Source organism: Chiroxiphia lanceolata, chromosome Z (genome assembly GCF_009829145.1).
Source record: "Chiroxiphia lanceolata isolate bChiLan1 chromosome Z, bChiLan1.pri, whole genome shotgun sequence".
NCBI lineage: Eukaryota > Metazoa > Chordata > Aves > Passeriformes > Pipridae > Chiroxiphia > Chiroxiphia lanceolata.
The window spans coordinates 39000712-39015387 of NC_045671.1; the positions used below are offsets into that span (position 1 = coordinate 39000712).

The 14676-nt window shown below is 43.5% G+C and overlaps 1 protein-coding gene across 6 annotated transcripts in view; it reads left to right on the forward strand.

Moving 5' to 3' along the window:
* Positions 1-14676, forward strand: part of ATG10 (autophagy related 10) — a 76010-nt gene that overhangs the window by 4329 nt on the left and 57005 nt on the right. For all 6 annotated transcript variants that reach the window (XM_032675448.1, XM_032675451.1, XM_032675450.1 and 3 more), the window contains exon 3: positions 10299-10418. In XM_032675448.1, coding sequence (XP_032531339.1) covers positions 10299-10418 — 120 coding nt within the window. The remainder of the gene's footprint in view (positions 1-10298; positions 10419-14676) is intronic.

Here is a 14676-nt window from a genome sequence, read left to right on the forward strand (position 1 = left end):
GTGGTTTGGTTTGGTTTGGTTTGGTTTTTTTCCACACGAAGAAAACTGTAAAAAAGCCAAGAGCACCTCCACTGCAGGAGCTGATGGAGTTAAAATTGGGTGCTGTTGTTAGGTGTGGATGGTTAAATCTTGGCTGTGAAGGCTGAGATTTAACTGAAGCAAACAAGGCCCTATTTGCTTTCTGCTTTGTGTTTGTTTCGTATTTAGCCACATTAATCTAGGTAATCATACCAAAAGCTGTATTAATTCCCTTCTGCCTGTGGTACTCACAGATGGAGTAGAAGTGGACTCTCTTTCCACGTTAGTGGGATCAAGGTCCTTCCTAAAGCATTGATTTATTTATGGGGGCAGAAATGTATAAAGTACAGGAGGGATGCTTCTCTCCTGCCTCCTGCTCTTTGTTCTGTGACATACAGCTATAAGACACAGAGACTGCCAGCTCCATGTCTCCAGCTATCTGTACAGTTTTTTTCATGGATGTGGAGTTTGACTCCATTCTGTTGATGGGAAGAACTGGTTTAGGGAGGTGAAGACTCCATCCAACCTTTCTCTGGCAAAGCTCATTGTGCCTTGGGGCATTTCACCTCTGTGGGAGGCTGAAGCACTTTTTTCTGCTCTTGGTGGGATAAATACCTGTGCAGGTATCTTTACTCATAGGGAGCTCCACAAGCAGACGCTTGAGAGGGTGTTGAGTGTGAGAGAAGGGGATTTTGTGTTACCAAGTTAGTTTTTCTATCACTGTTCTCTGCGTGCTGAATTCATCATTGCACGGGCTGCAGTTGGCTCTGCAGCCAGAACATCCAGAAAGTTTAGTGTATTCATGTTCTTGATGAGATTTATTGAGAAAATAAGGCATGCAGTAGGAGAAGTTGTGAGAAATGTAATATGTGTGTATATGTATATATAAATATATATATGTATATATAAATATATATATATATATGTATATATATAAATACTGCCTATGATGTTGTTCATGCTTAAAAATTTATGGAAAAATACATGTAGAGAGCATTATCTTTTTTAATGTGTGAAACTTGATCAAAGCAAAGTGAACAAGTAGCCCACAGCAGTTTTTGGAGGTACATAAAGTGTCCTTGAAAAGAGAGAACCGGTGTGTCAGTATAAAACCTATGATGGTTTAAAGATCAGAATACATGGAATAAACTGTGTCAGCAACAACAGATTGACCAAAGAGTTAAATTATATTTAAATTTGCAGTCTTGTCTAGTAATTTAGTGCTACATTAATGAATTTTGTAGTGAGACTGTTTGGAATAGAATCCTTTTTCATCAGATGTTGTGCATATGCTGTCTGTGTTTGTCTAAAATAAAATGTAATGAAACAGCTAATAAACCCCCAATTTATTTGTTTCCTTTGAGAAGTAAGTTCTTAATGTACAACTACTGTTCTTTGTATTCTGTATATGCTTTTTCTCTTTCAGAGTGTACCTTTTTGAAGGGCTCTGTTACTAAACATTTTCTCTCCTTTTGCTTCTAATTAACAAAAATAATATGCTTATATTTGTCTGCGGGTAGTCAGGCCAGCAAGGGCAGGGAAAGCTCCCAAACACTTCTCCTACCACTCTGCTGTTGCACAAGGGCCCCTTAGAACTCTAGACCATGGTGCCTGGGAAGCAGAATGATAAAAAGGGAACCAAGAGAAGGCACAGCTTTGTCTGTTTTTTCTTACATTTGACCTTCAGAGGTGTTCAAGAGAAAGGAACAAATTGTGACTGCACACATAAGTTCTGAGGTGGTTTTGTTTTGATTTGTATTTTCAGGGCTCTGTAAAGTTAGAGGATGAAACAGAACAAACCCAAGCCAATCTAGCAAGAGTTGGGCACTTAATACCGGCATGAATGCATTGGTTGAAATAGATCAAAATCATTAATAACTGCTCATCTCTTAATGACCCCAGTGCATCATCTTCCAGTTCTTTGGCACTCATCCTGATCCCCAGGAAGCAGTTGTCTTTTTCCATTAATACTTATATTAAACTTTATTTTTTCTGTCCAGGTCATTGACTTCCTCTAACACCAAGGACTGGTATAAACTACCTGTCCTAGTTAGAACAGCTGAGACAGGCTCATCACTGTGTGGGTGTAACCCAAAACTGTATATTCTATACCCTTCCATGCCATTGCCCAGAAACCGTTAACAATAAACCATTTACAGCAGCTGCCCAGAGCACGCCTGAGCCCTCAGGTTATAAGCTGGGTGTTAGAGGCCTGTGAGATAGGAGGATGCTCCTGTCCTCACACCCATTGTGGAACTCCCCGCCCTGAGGGAGGTACTGGGCATTCCTGCCTGAACCTGAGGATACATAATCTTGGGGTCTGGGACTTCTGTACCACTTGTGGGATCCAGAGAAGGACTGGAACTTGGACTGGGCTGTGACCACCATTCTCAACCAGACTGAGACCACTACTCTTGACCGGACTGCAACTACCACTCTCAACCAGACTGCAATCACCACTCTTGACCAGACTGCAACAGCACTCCCAACCGGACTGCGATCACCAGCCTTGACTGGACTGCAACCAGCACTCTCACCAACAGGTTTTCCCTCTCCTTTTGCTTTTTGGACTCAGGGGGACCATGTGGGGCTCAGCACGGGGAGGGGAGGCCCAACGAACACCACTCTGTTCATGCCCCAGGGTGGGATGCTGGGTCATACATCTGGGTTTTGTGGGTTAAAACCAATTGTTTGTCTGTGTAATTGTATTTATTGTATTATTTTTATTAAATTGTTATTCTGACTTATAATCTCTTTTGAGTTAGGTTCATTTCCCCTGCTGGTTTACCTTTAAACCAGCACATTTTTGGCGCCCAACGTGGGGCAGAGAGAGAAGTCAGAATCACAATTTCATTTTAAGCATTTGTCTATTTGGATACAGAAACTCCCTGATCACAATGTTGTTTGATGTATTCATGTGGATGTTGTATCTGAGCCTGTTCATATTCCCACATGGGGAACTATTATCCTATTCTGATGCTCTCTGTAAGACCAGGGAGAGCGATCAAAATTGCTTTATTGATATACTGTGTTTATGTTGTCATTACATCAGAAGCAATGAGTTTCATTGTAAATGTGTATTCAGTCTTGTTTGCCTGTCCTGGTTTGGGTTGCTACTTCTGGGGCCTCATTAAAAATCGCACCCAGCCTTTTAGGGGAACAGGAAGGAATGGTTGTTTCAAGCCTTTCACCTCCTTCTTCCCCTTCAGACCTGCTACAACAGTCTTTGATAATATTGAGTTTCCTTTTGATGTTAAAGACAGCGTAACGTTGTTGTTAGTGTTGCTTTGTCTGCTCTGTACTGTCTACACCATGGTTAGAGTCAGAACAGCGCCTTCTAGGGAGGTTGTCTGGATGCCTGCTCTGGGAATGTATAATGTTGAGTGGCACAGGAAGTTGGAGGACATCAGCCAGTATTTGGAGAAGTTTTCTCCTCCAATGATCTGGAAATTCACCTCTGAACAACTGCAGGATCCTGTTAGTGTGATAAGACTGGTGAAGGGAAAATGCTCTGGCAGCTCCAGAGATGACCAGCTCACAGCAACCTGCTGGGCCCTGGCCACTGCCTACCGGACACTACTTGACATGGTACAGCACTGTCAGGGGGAGGAGGAAAGGAGCAAATCCACAGGCACCACGTCCACCCAAACCACAGCTGAGTCAGAGAGAAAAAGAAATAAATCAACCAGCACTGTGTCCACACAAACCGTCGAGGAACCAGAAGGACAACCCAAACCAGTAGCAGTCGCCCCTGTCCAGAAAAGGAAATCAAAGACTAAATCAGTCCGTATAGCAAATGATGATGAAGAGGCAGGACCTTCACATCCACCAGAGGAGACAGAGCCAGAAATAATCACTCGGTCCCTATCCCTGGGTGAGCTACATGATCTCCGGAGAGAGTTCACATGACAGGCAGATGAGTCCATTCTGACCTGGCTGCTCCGAATCTGGGATGCCGCAGCTAACGATACAGTTCTAGATGGGAGCGAAGCCAGACAGCTGGGATCCCTGTCTCGAGATGTAGTCAGCGGATTGGAAGGAGGCAGGAAACTCTCAGCCTCTGGCAACGACTGTTGTCCAGTATGAGAGAGAGATATCTTTGTAAGGAGGACCTCCACGTACAGCAAGGACAGTGGAACACGATGGAACAAGGTATCCGGTGTTTAAGAGAATTAGCTGTACTGGAGATAATCTTTTCAGAGGACGAAAGATTCCCTAAAAGTCCAGATGGTGTACAGTGCACATCCCAGATGTGGTTAAAGTTTGCACAGCTCAGGCCAGAAATGTATTCCTGCTACTTAGCAACGCTGCAATGGAGGGAGGGAGAGGACAAGGTGGGTGCGTTGGTTAGTAAACTCAGGATTGTAATGGTTTGAGAACCCTAAAATCCAATTCTCAAGTCCAAGTCCCCCTCCCTCATCTCAACCCAGTGTGAGATGGGTTTTCCAGACACCACACAAGACTCAAAATGGGGGGAAAAGGATTATATTATAATGACTGTACAACAGATAAATATTACAATACATCATATACAATCATAACTATCTTTTCTATGATAAAGCAGTATTTACAATGGATCAAATCTCCCTCCAAATAAAAGTCCAGGAGGGAAGAAGGAGCACTCTCAGAGCAGCAGTCTCTCTAGGGCAGCAGTCTCTCTCTCCCATGCAGCAGCTGTGGCTGGATTTCTTATCATTACACAGGAGGGAGGCCTCCAAGCCCCTCTCGGCCCTTTGACTCCAGACGAGGGTCTTTCTCTTCCATGGGCTGCATTCACCAGGACAAAGGTCACTTCACCACGTCATATCAACAAAGTGCAGAAGCCTTTGGGACGGTGCTTATCCTCAGGGGATTTGAACTCCCTTGCAGAGCTCCCGTGCTCTGATCTCAGGCTGCTAGCTTAACAGCAACAGGGGGGCAAAGCCCTCCTCCACATTCCATTCTGGCCATCCCGGTCCAGCTCCAGGATGCCTGAGCTTCTCAGCTCCTCTCTCTGCAGTGCATGCTACATTTTAGGACTTCCATCCAGTAGGAGTCCACCCCCTCCACTTTAGGAGGGATCTCAAAAGGAGTTTGGGGGTTTTGGTTTTCAGTTCTTACTCCAGATATTTCTGTAGAGTTTAGTTCTCTCTCTGCTGCTGGCTCTCTCTCTCTCTCTCTCTCCTTGCAGAAGTTCTCTCTGCATTGCTTCATGCTTGTTCCTTATCTCTTGGCTTTCTGCCACAGACTCTCCGGTCAGTGCTGTTTCTGCCGCTGCTGTCTGCCCAGTCACGGTGGAGAAAACTCCTTCAGCTTTCTAGCTACAGCTACTTAGCCCAGTCTAACACTGTTCCAAGTCCCTGTAGCCCCTTAGCTGGGGGCTGGGGGGGCCCAGCCCTCAGTGGGGCTCTGGGCCCCTTCTTCTCGTGCCCTCGGAACATGGCCACCTCTCCGACAACTACCACTACAACAACTACAACCTTCTTTTCCAGTCTGGGTGATATGCTTATATTTTGCAGGAGTGCTCACTGGCTCAATCTCAAGGGTAACCACCCCCTGGGGGGTTACCATTTTTCTTTTTAACTCCAGGGGGGAAGCTTTTTTCCCCCACCACAAGGATTTATGAAGACACTGTCACTACCCCATTACGAGCCCACGTCTCATCTGTGGAAACCAAACTGGCTGAACATGTCCGAAGCCTGGAAGAGAAGATTGAAGAGGGACACCAGAAGCTGAGAGAGGAAATTAAGGAAGGGATATTCCATGTCTTGCCAGGACAAACAAGTCTCTGCTGTCAGGAGCAGGCGTCCCCCAGCTAAGGAGAGAGGGTACACTCCATGTGGCAATCTATGGTTTTACCTCCCATGAGCATGGAGAAGATATGTGGAAGTGGGATGGAAAACCCACCTCTTCCTTAGCAGCCCGGGTATGTGAACTGAAAAGAGGGACAAGTACCACAAGGAACTCTTCAAGGGTAAATGCTGCTCCGGTCTCTCGTGGGCAAGACTCCAGAAGGTACAGGAATGATGATACGTCTGATCCTCTTGAAGGGACCTCCAGGTCATACTTACAAGAAAAGCACAACGAGTACCATGACCGGGACTAGGGGTGCCCTGCCTCTAGCCAGGTAGAGGAGAGGGACAATCGAGTCTATTGGACAGTGTGGATTCGGTGGCCTGGCACACCAGAGCCACAAAGATATAAGGCCTTAGTGGACACCGGCGCACAATGTACTTTAATGCCATCAAGATACCTAGGGGCAGAATCCATCTCTTTTTCTGGGGTGATAGGGGGATCCCAACAGCTGACTGTACTGGAAGCTGAAGTGAGCCTGACTGGGAAGGAATGGCACAGACACCCCATCGTGACTGGCCCAGAGGCCCCGTGCATCCTTGGCATAGATTACCTGAGGAGTGGGTATTTCAAAGACCCAAAAGGACTTCGTTGGGCTTTTGGCATAGCTACTGTGGAGACAGAGGAAATTAGACAGTTGAACACCTTGCCTGGTCTCTCAGAGGACCCCTCTGCTGTGGGACTGCTGAAGGTTGAAGAACAATTGGTACCGACAGCCACAGCAACAGTGCACCGTCGGCAATACCGCACCGACCGAGACTCTGTGACCCCTATACATAAGATGATCCGTGACCTGGAGAGCCAGGGGGTGGTCAGCAAGACTCGCTCACCCTTTAATAGCCCTATATGGCCAGTGCGTAAATCCAGCGGAGAGTGGAGGCTGACAGTGGATTACCGTGGACTCAGTGAAGTCACACCACCCCTGAGTGCTGCTGTGCTGGACATACTGGAGCTCCAGTACAAGCTGGAGTCCAAGGCAGCCAAGTGGTACGCCACCACTGACATTGCCAATGCCTTTTTCTCCATTCCTTTGGCAGCGGAGTGCAGGCCACAATTTGCTTTCACTTGGAGAGGTGTGCAGTACACCTGGAATCGACTGCCTCAGGGGTGGAAACACAGTCCCAGCATTTACCATGGACTGATCCAGACTGCACTGGAAAAGGGTGAGGCTCCAGAACATCTACAGTACATTGATGACATCACTGTATGGGGGAACACAGCGGGCGAAGTCTTTGAGAAAGGAGAGAAGATAGTCCAGATTCTCCTAAGAGCTGGTTTTGCCATTAAACAAAGTAAGGTCAAGGGATCTGCTCAGGAAATTCAGTTTCTAGGACTGAAGTGGCAAGATGGATGCTGCCAGATTTCAATGGAGGTGATTAACAAAATAGCAGCCATGTCCCCACCAACCAGCAAGAAGGAAACACAGGCTTTCCTAGGCACTGTGGGCTTTTGGAGGATGCATATCCCTGAGTACAGTCAGATTGTAAACCCTCTCTACCTTGTGACACAGAAGAAAAATGATTTCCAGTGGGGTCCTGAACAACAACAAGCCTTTGAACAAATTAAACAGGAGATTGCCCATGCGGTAGCCCTTGGGCCAGTAAGGACAGGACAGGACGTGAAGAACGTGCTCTACACTGCAGCCAGGGAGAATGGCCCTTCCTGGAGCCTCTGGCAGAAAGTGCCTGGGGAGACTCGAGGACAACCTCTGGGATTCTGGAGTTGGGGATACAAAGGATCTGAAGCCAGCTATACACCAACTGAGAAAGAGATCCTGGCTGCTTATGAAGGAGTTTGAGCTGCCTCAGAAGTGATCAGCACCAAAGCACGGCTCCTCTTGGCACCCCGACTACCAGTGCTGGGCTGGATGTCCAAGGGAAGAGCTCCTTCTTCACATCATGCCACCGATGCCACATGGAGTAAGTGGATTGCTCTGGTCACACAGCAAACCCAGATAGGGAATCCTAATCGCCCTGGGATTCTGGAAGTTATCACCAATTGGCCTGAAGGTGAGAGTTCCGGACTATCCTCTGAAGAAGAGGAGCAGGTGACACGGGCTGAGGAGGCCCCACCATATGACAAGCTACCAGCAGATGAAAGGCGATATGCTCTCTTCACAGATGGCTTCTGTCACATTGTAGGGACAAACTGAAAATGGAAGGCAGCCGTGTGGAGTCCCACACGGCGAGTTGCAGAAGCGACTGAAGGACAAGGTGGGTCAGGTCAGGTTGCAGAGCTTAAAGCTGTTCAGCTGGCTTTGGATATCGCTGAACGAGAGAAGTGGCCAAGACTCTATCTCTACACTGACTCAGGGATGGTGGCCAATGCTCCGTGGGGATGGCTGGAGTGATAGAGAAAGGCCAACTGGCAGTGCAAAGGGAAACCCATCTGGGCGGCTGAGATGTGGCAGGACATCGCTGGCCGGGTAGAGAAGCTGAGTGTGAAGGTCCATCACGTAGATGCTCGTGTACCCAAGAGTCAGGCTAATGAAGACCATCGTAACAACAAGCAGGCGAACCGAGCTGCCAGGATTAAAGTCTCTCAGGTAGATCTGGATTGGCAGCACAAAGGAGAATTATTTCTGGCTCGATGGGCCTATGATGCCTCCGGTCACCAGGGGAGAGATGCAACATACAGATGAGCTTGTGACCAAGGGGTGGATCTAACCATGGCCAGTGTCTCACAGGTCATCCATGACTGTGAGACATGTGCTGCCATCAAGCAGGCCAAGCGGGTGAAGCCTCTATGATATGGTGGATGGTGGTTGAAATACAGGTATGAGGAATCCTGTATGTCACACTCCCCCAAACCCGCCAAAGCAAGCGCTATGTGCTGATCATGGTAGAAGGAAGTACTGGATGGCTGGAGACATACCCCATGCCTCATGCCACTGCCCAGAATACCATCCTGGACCTTGAAAAACAAATCCTGTGGCAACACAGCACCCTGGAGAGAATTGAGTCTGATAATGGGACCCATTTTAAGAATGACCTCGTGGACACCTGGGCCAAAGAGCACAGCACTGAGTGGGTGTATCATATCCCCTACCATGTACCAGCGGCTGGAAAAGTTGAGCAGTGCAATGGACTACTGAAAACCACCTTGAAGGCACTGGGTGGGGGGACTTTCAAACACTGGGAGCTGCATTTAGCAAAGGCCACCTAGTTGGTCAACACCCGAGGCTCCATCAATCGAGCTGGCCCTGCCCAATCAGAACTTTTGCATACTGTAGATGGAGATAAAGTCCCCGTGGTGCATATGAGAGGTATGTTAGGAAAGACTGTTTGAATTAGTCCCACCTCAAGGAAAGGCAAACCCATCCAAGGGATTGTTTTTGCTCAAGGGCCTGGTTTCACCTGGTGGGTAATGCAAAAAGATGGGGAGACACGTTGTGTACCACAAGGGGACCTAATTTTGAGTGAGAATGGTCTGTAATGTTTCATTGTATATATATATATGTATGTAGTTTTTAAAGGGGGTTAATTTGGGCATGACATGGATGGCATAGAATAAGGGATGGATAATGTCCTAGTTAGAACAGCTGAGACAGGCTCATCACTGTGTGGGTGTAACCCAAAACTGTATATTCTATACCCTTCCATGCCATTGCCCAGAAACCGTTAACAATAAACCATTTACAGCAGCTGCCCAGAGCACGCCTGAGCCCTCAGGTTATAAGCTGGGTGTTAGAGGCCTGTGAGATAGGAGGATGCTCCTGTCCTCACACCCATTGTGGAACTCCCCGCCCTGAGGGAGGTACTGGGCATTCCTGCCTGAACCTGAGGATACATAATCTTGGGGTCTTGGGACTTCTGGTACCTCTCGTGGGATCCAGAGAAGGACTGGAACTTGGACTGGGCTGTGACCACCATTCTCAACCAGACTGAGACCACTACTCTTGACCAGACTGCAACTACCACTCTCAACCAGACTGCAATCACCACTCTCAACCAGACTGCAACAGCTCTCCCAACCGGACTGCGATCACCAGCCTTGACTGGACTGCAACCAGCACTCTCACCAACAGGTTTTCCCTCTCCTTTTGCTTTTTGGACTCAGGGGGACCATGTGGGGCTCAGCACGGGGAGGGGAGGCCCAACGAACACCACTCTGTTCATGCCCCAGGGTGGGATGCTGGGTCGTACATCTGGGTTTTGTGGGTTAAAACCAATTGTTTGTCTGTGTAATTGTATTTATTGTATTATTTTTATTAAATTATTATTCTGACTTATAATCTCTTTTGAGTTAGGTACATTTCCCCTGCTGGTTTACCTTTAAACCAGCACACTACCTGTTAGAAGATGCTGAGGAGCAGTGCAGTCATCAGTGCCTATAAAAAGACCTGGAGCTTGTGCCTAAATACCATGCTCTGTTTATTTTCTAGAACATTGACGGCATTTAGCATTTTGATTACAGAAATTTTTTTTCTTTTTTTTTCCTGAACACAGGACCTTGGTGATGGTTATCTTAGTAAAACACATTTCCAAGTAAGAAATAGACACATCCCACAGGATCTCAAGGAGAAAACCAATGATAACATTGAACAAATGTTACTTGCACATGTTGAAGTAAGTACAGATTTTAGACTTATATGTTTATAAAATAAATAATGAAATTTAAAAAGTGCTATGCTAGTAAGTCCTTCCAAAAAGACTTCAAATCTTAAGTTACAGTGTTTTTTAATTAGTTTTCATACAGTTGTAGGATACTAATTAATACAACTTATTCAGATATTTTTGTGTGTGTAGAAAAAGCTTAAGCATCAAGATTTAGTTATCTTAGAGGTAAAAATTAAAAGGATAATGAAAATAAAATTCATTTGAAGTGCTATTTACTGCATATATATGTTGTGTATAAAACTTTTATATTCAGTGTATAGTTGTCTACTGTGGAACTAACTTAAAATATTGAGCAATTGTTTGAAACTGGTGGCAGGAAATAAAACAGATTTAGTTTTCTTGAAGGAGAATAAACTTCTTTCTTCCAGAAGATTAAAACTGTTCATTAAATTCTGGTCGGACTGATCTGAATAATTATTTGCTTGTTTGATTCTGCATTAAACCTCTAGGTTATTGACTAATCAGGATATAAATGATAGAAACTCCCTCTCTTGTTATGGTTTGTTACCATTAATATGAAAATAAATCTTGGATTATAATTGACTGAAAACAATGTATTCAATATGTTATAAACTGTTGAATAGATGGATGTGGTGTACTTTCCAGTTACCTTTTTCTGCAGTTCCTTTTCTCTTTTCATCAGCACTCTGATTTCTTTTTTTTTTCCTACAGAGACTGGTACATTTCAGGCATTTCTGGTCTGAAATGAGTATTCTTTTGGCCTGGTTTCTGAAGGAAATGGCACTTAAAACAATCATACTGTCTGTTAGTCTTGATGTAGTTGTTTCTGCTGATTTTTGAGCTCACTCACAGGTTTCAGTTTGTACTGTAAAGAGGGGTACATGTGTAAGTCATGTAACGGACAGCTGAAGCATTTTTAAGTTTTCCTTTAATTTAAATTCTAGTATTTCTTAAAAAGAAGGCTGATGTCAATGCTTCAGGGGTTGTTACTTAATTGTCACTAACAACAGTGTTTGTATACTTCAGTCCTGACTTGTAAGAACAGATTACTCTTTGTATTCAAAATTGCTTTTGATGATTGTGACTTTTTTTTTTTTTAATAATGAATCAGGTCTTCATTACAGAGTGCATTTTAAAAGAACATACTGTAAAAAGCTGTTGAGTCCTTCTTCTGGAAAAGAAGGTGTCAGCTATAGAAAATGTCATAACACAAAAAAGACTTCAGAACCTGTTAAATACTGAAATGGAGTCTTAAATATACTGAAATATAATACTAAACGATACACTGAAATAAGATTCCAGACCCAACTCTGTGATTTATCAAGATCTTGATATTAATAATTACCTCTTGAAATATTTTGAAAGATTTCTCTGTTTTGAACCATGGTAATCTGCGGGGTGGAAGGGCCCTCTTTGACAACGAGCCTTTGTACTTGTCGTGTAGCAGCTCTAAAGATGAAGAGTGAAGCAGGAGAAAGGTCTTAGAAAATTGTGAAGGTTGTAAGACCATAAGAAAAAAAATTAGTTTCTTCTCCAAAACATTCACTGCCCTATATAGATGATGTCATTTGCATATTCTTCACTGAGCTGAGAGGTAAGCGGACTGTTAAAGTTATTTAATCTATCAAATGGGAAAATCACACCAATAAGTTGGAAAATGAAATTTACTATGTATACATAAAGTAAAACTGTGTGTTTAAGAAAAAAGATGGAAATGGTGACTGTAGAGGGGATAAATAATTTTCTCAAGCACAGTACTTCCTATGTAAGATGCATGTTCTTTTTCACAGCTCTTGAATGCTTGAGTCCTGCTCCACTATAACATTCTGTTATTTAAATAGGCTTTTTTTCTTTTTAATGCATGTTGCATCCATAAATAACATGGTATTATGGAATTACTGCTATTTATTTAATTGAATTATTGAAATGATGTTCTGATGACTAGCCAAAGTTGTGGTCATGATAGAAATTGGAAAAGTTTCCTCTGGTTATGTGCATTCAATATTTAGCTTTTTCTTTTCTTCCTCAGAAAATTCATACGTCTTATTGTTACATATTTGAAGCTTAAAGAGGACCTAGATAAGAATTTTAATTTATTTTGGAAAAAACATGGCCATTTTCTGATGTTTGCATGTTTCACAATTTTCAGTTCTAGAATTACTGTTATGATCTTGATTTTTCTATATTGTAGCTCTGTTGTTTGTGTCTTACTGGAATACTTCCATCTGTCTAATCTGATCTCCTCCAAGGTGTGGTAGTGGATATGATGTATAGTTTTAGGTAACATAATTAGGTAGAAACAGTGAGAAAGGAAAAACAAGGAAATGAAGATCTGAGTAATCAATATCCATTGTTAGAAACAACCAGTGTTGACAAAAATCCAAGGAAAAAAATGTACTGTATATGACATAGAGACCACAAGACTTTCCTTTCCTGATCCTGGGAATCCAGTTCAGAGGTTACCAATAGAATGTTAGTTTTGGCAGATAAGGGGAAAATCAGAGGACAGATTTTTGAAGTTGGGTGGAATTTTGGGAAAGTTATCCACAGTGAGGATTTAACTCCTGTGTAAATAATTGAATCCAAGACACCTCAGGGGTGAGGTGGTGTAGAATAAATCATTGAGTGTATCCTGTCATAGTGAGGAGTACAGTTAAGATGTTGAAACTGCAGAGAGGCAAAATTATTATTGTTCTGTTCATTTTTCATCTGTGAAGACATACTGAAACCTAATGATACAATACATAAAATACACAGAACAGCTGAAGTAGCTTTATTCGAATAGAAATTCCATTATAAGTTATCACAAGATCAAAAATGTGCTAATCTTTTGGGATCTACAGGAACCCTGATCAAATTATTTGAAAAGTTTATTTCAACTCATTGATCAGTGTGGACAGTTAGCATTTCCAAGTTTCCATGTCATTCTCTGGTATCTAAAGGTCTGGAGACTTCCTGGTGAAGGAGTGATGAATAACTCTATGTTTTCCACAGAGCAGTCTGTATTGTGTGCTTGATTCCATTGACACAAGTTATGTTTTCACTTGAAAACCAAGAATAAAATTCTATGTGGGTTCCTTATTTTAGATACCTGTGATATAGAGCTTGTCACTTAAAACTTTGTTTCAGCCTGAGGAGATAAAAAAGCATTTTTGGATATAAATCAGTCGACCTATTTTAGGTGTCTTCTCTTGGAGAAGATGAGTGTCTGTTTTCCTTTGGGGATGATCAGGGGGAGCTGGGTGGTTAACCAGAGTGTAAATGCCTGCATTTTGTCATGTGAGCCCCATACAACAAAATGTGGATCTCAGCTGAGTAAAAGCAGTGGTAATTTTTGCTGGTGACTTCATGAAGGCTGAGATTTTGCTTTGATGGTGAAGGTTATACTTAGTTGAGGATTGTATTTTGTAAAGTAGCAGCTCAAAAACAGTTTAAGGAAGTTTGTCTTTTTATACTTGGCAGTCACTGAGCTGTCAAGCTGGTTATCTAACCAGGTGCCTGGGGATCCTGTCTTAGGCAGACCCTTCCTTTCCATTTCCTTTCCATCTTCCTAGAAACGAACTGAGACTGTTCCTCTGGAACACCATTCTCTGCTTTTTTGTGGGTTTAGTTAAATCAAGATATTTATTTTAACGTCCCGGTTTGTAAACAGAAATGATATATGACTGATGATAAACGAACTTTAGACCAAGTTGGTGGATGTTCTTCTGACCACTAAGATCAGTCCCTTGAATATGAGCTGAAGAGTCACAGACCTTTTAGAGTCTCTTCCAATAGAATAAAAATAGCCTGAGATGCAAAGTGAGGGACAGACACAAAGACACAGTGCCATTTGAAGATTTTTAAGTTGCCATTTTGTCCTGGTTAAATTTTTATTGAATCAGTTGTTGTCTTTCTGAGCTGTCCTGACTTTGTGCCAGAGGAGTGTCATCTGTACTTTTCCACAGGCAGCATAAATCTTGTGTAACCACCATACACAACCATCTTCAGTATGTATTCTTTTCTTGATCCAAATCAAATCTGTCCTGCCAGGGGATCTGTCAGGGTCTGTATCAGTGAGCAGGGGATTGTGTCATCTTCTATAGCAAGGACAGAACAGTTACATATTGTATGAGTTGCTGATAAGGTGACAAATAATGTGCAAAATTCAAAACGAGAATAGTCCTCCTGCCTCAGAGAGCTTAAAGAGTAAATTGGGAAAGTCTGGATTCACTTTATGCATTCTTTTTGTTTGTTGTTCAAATAG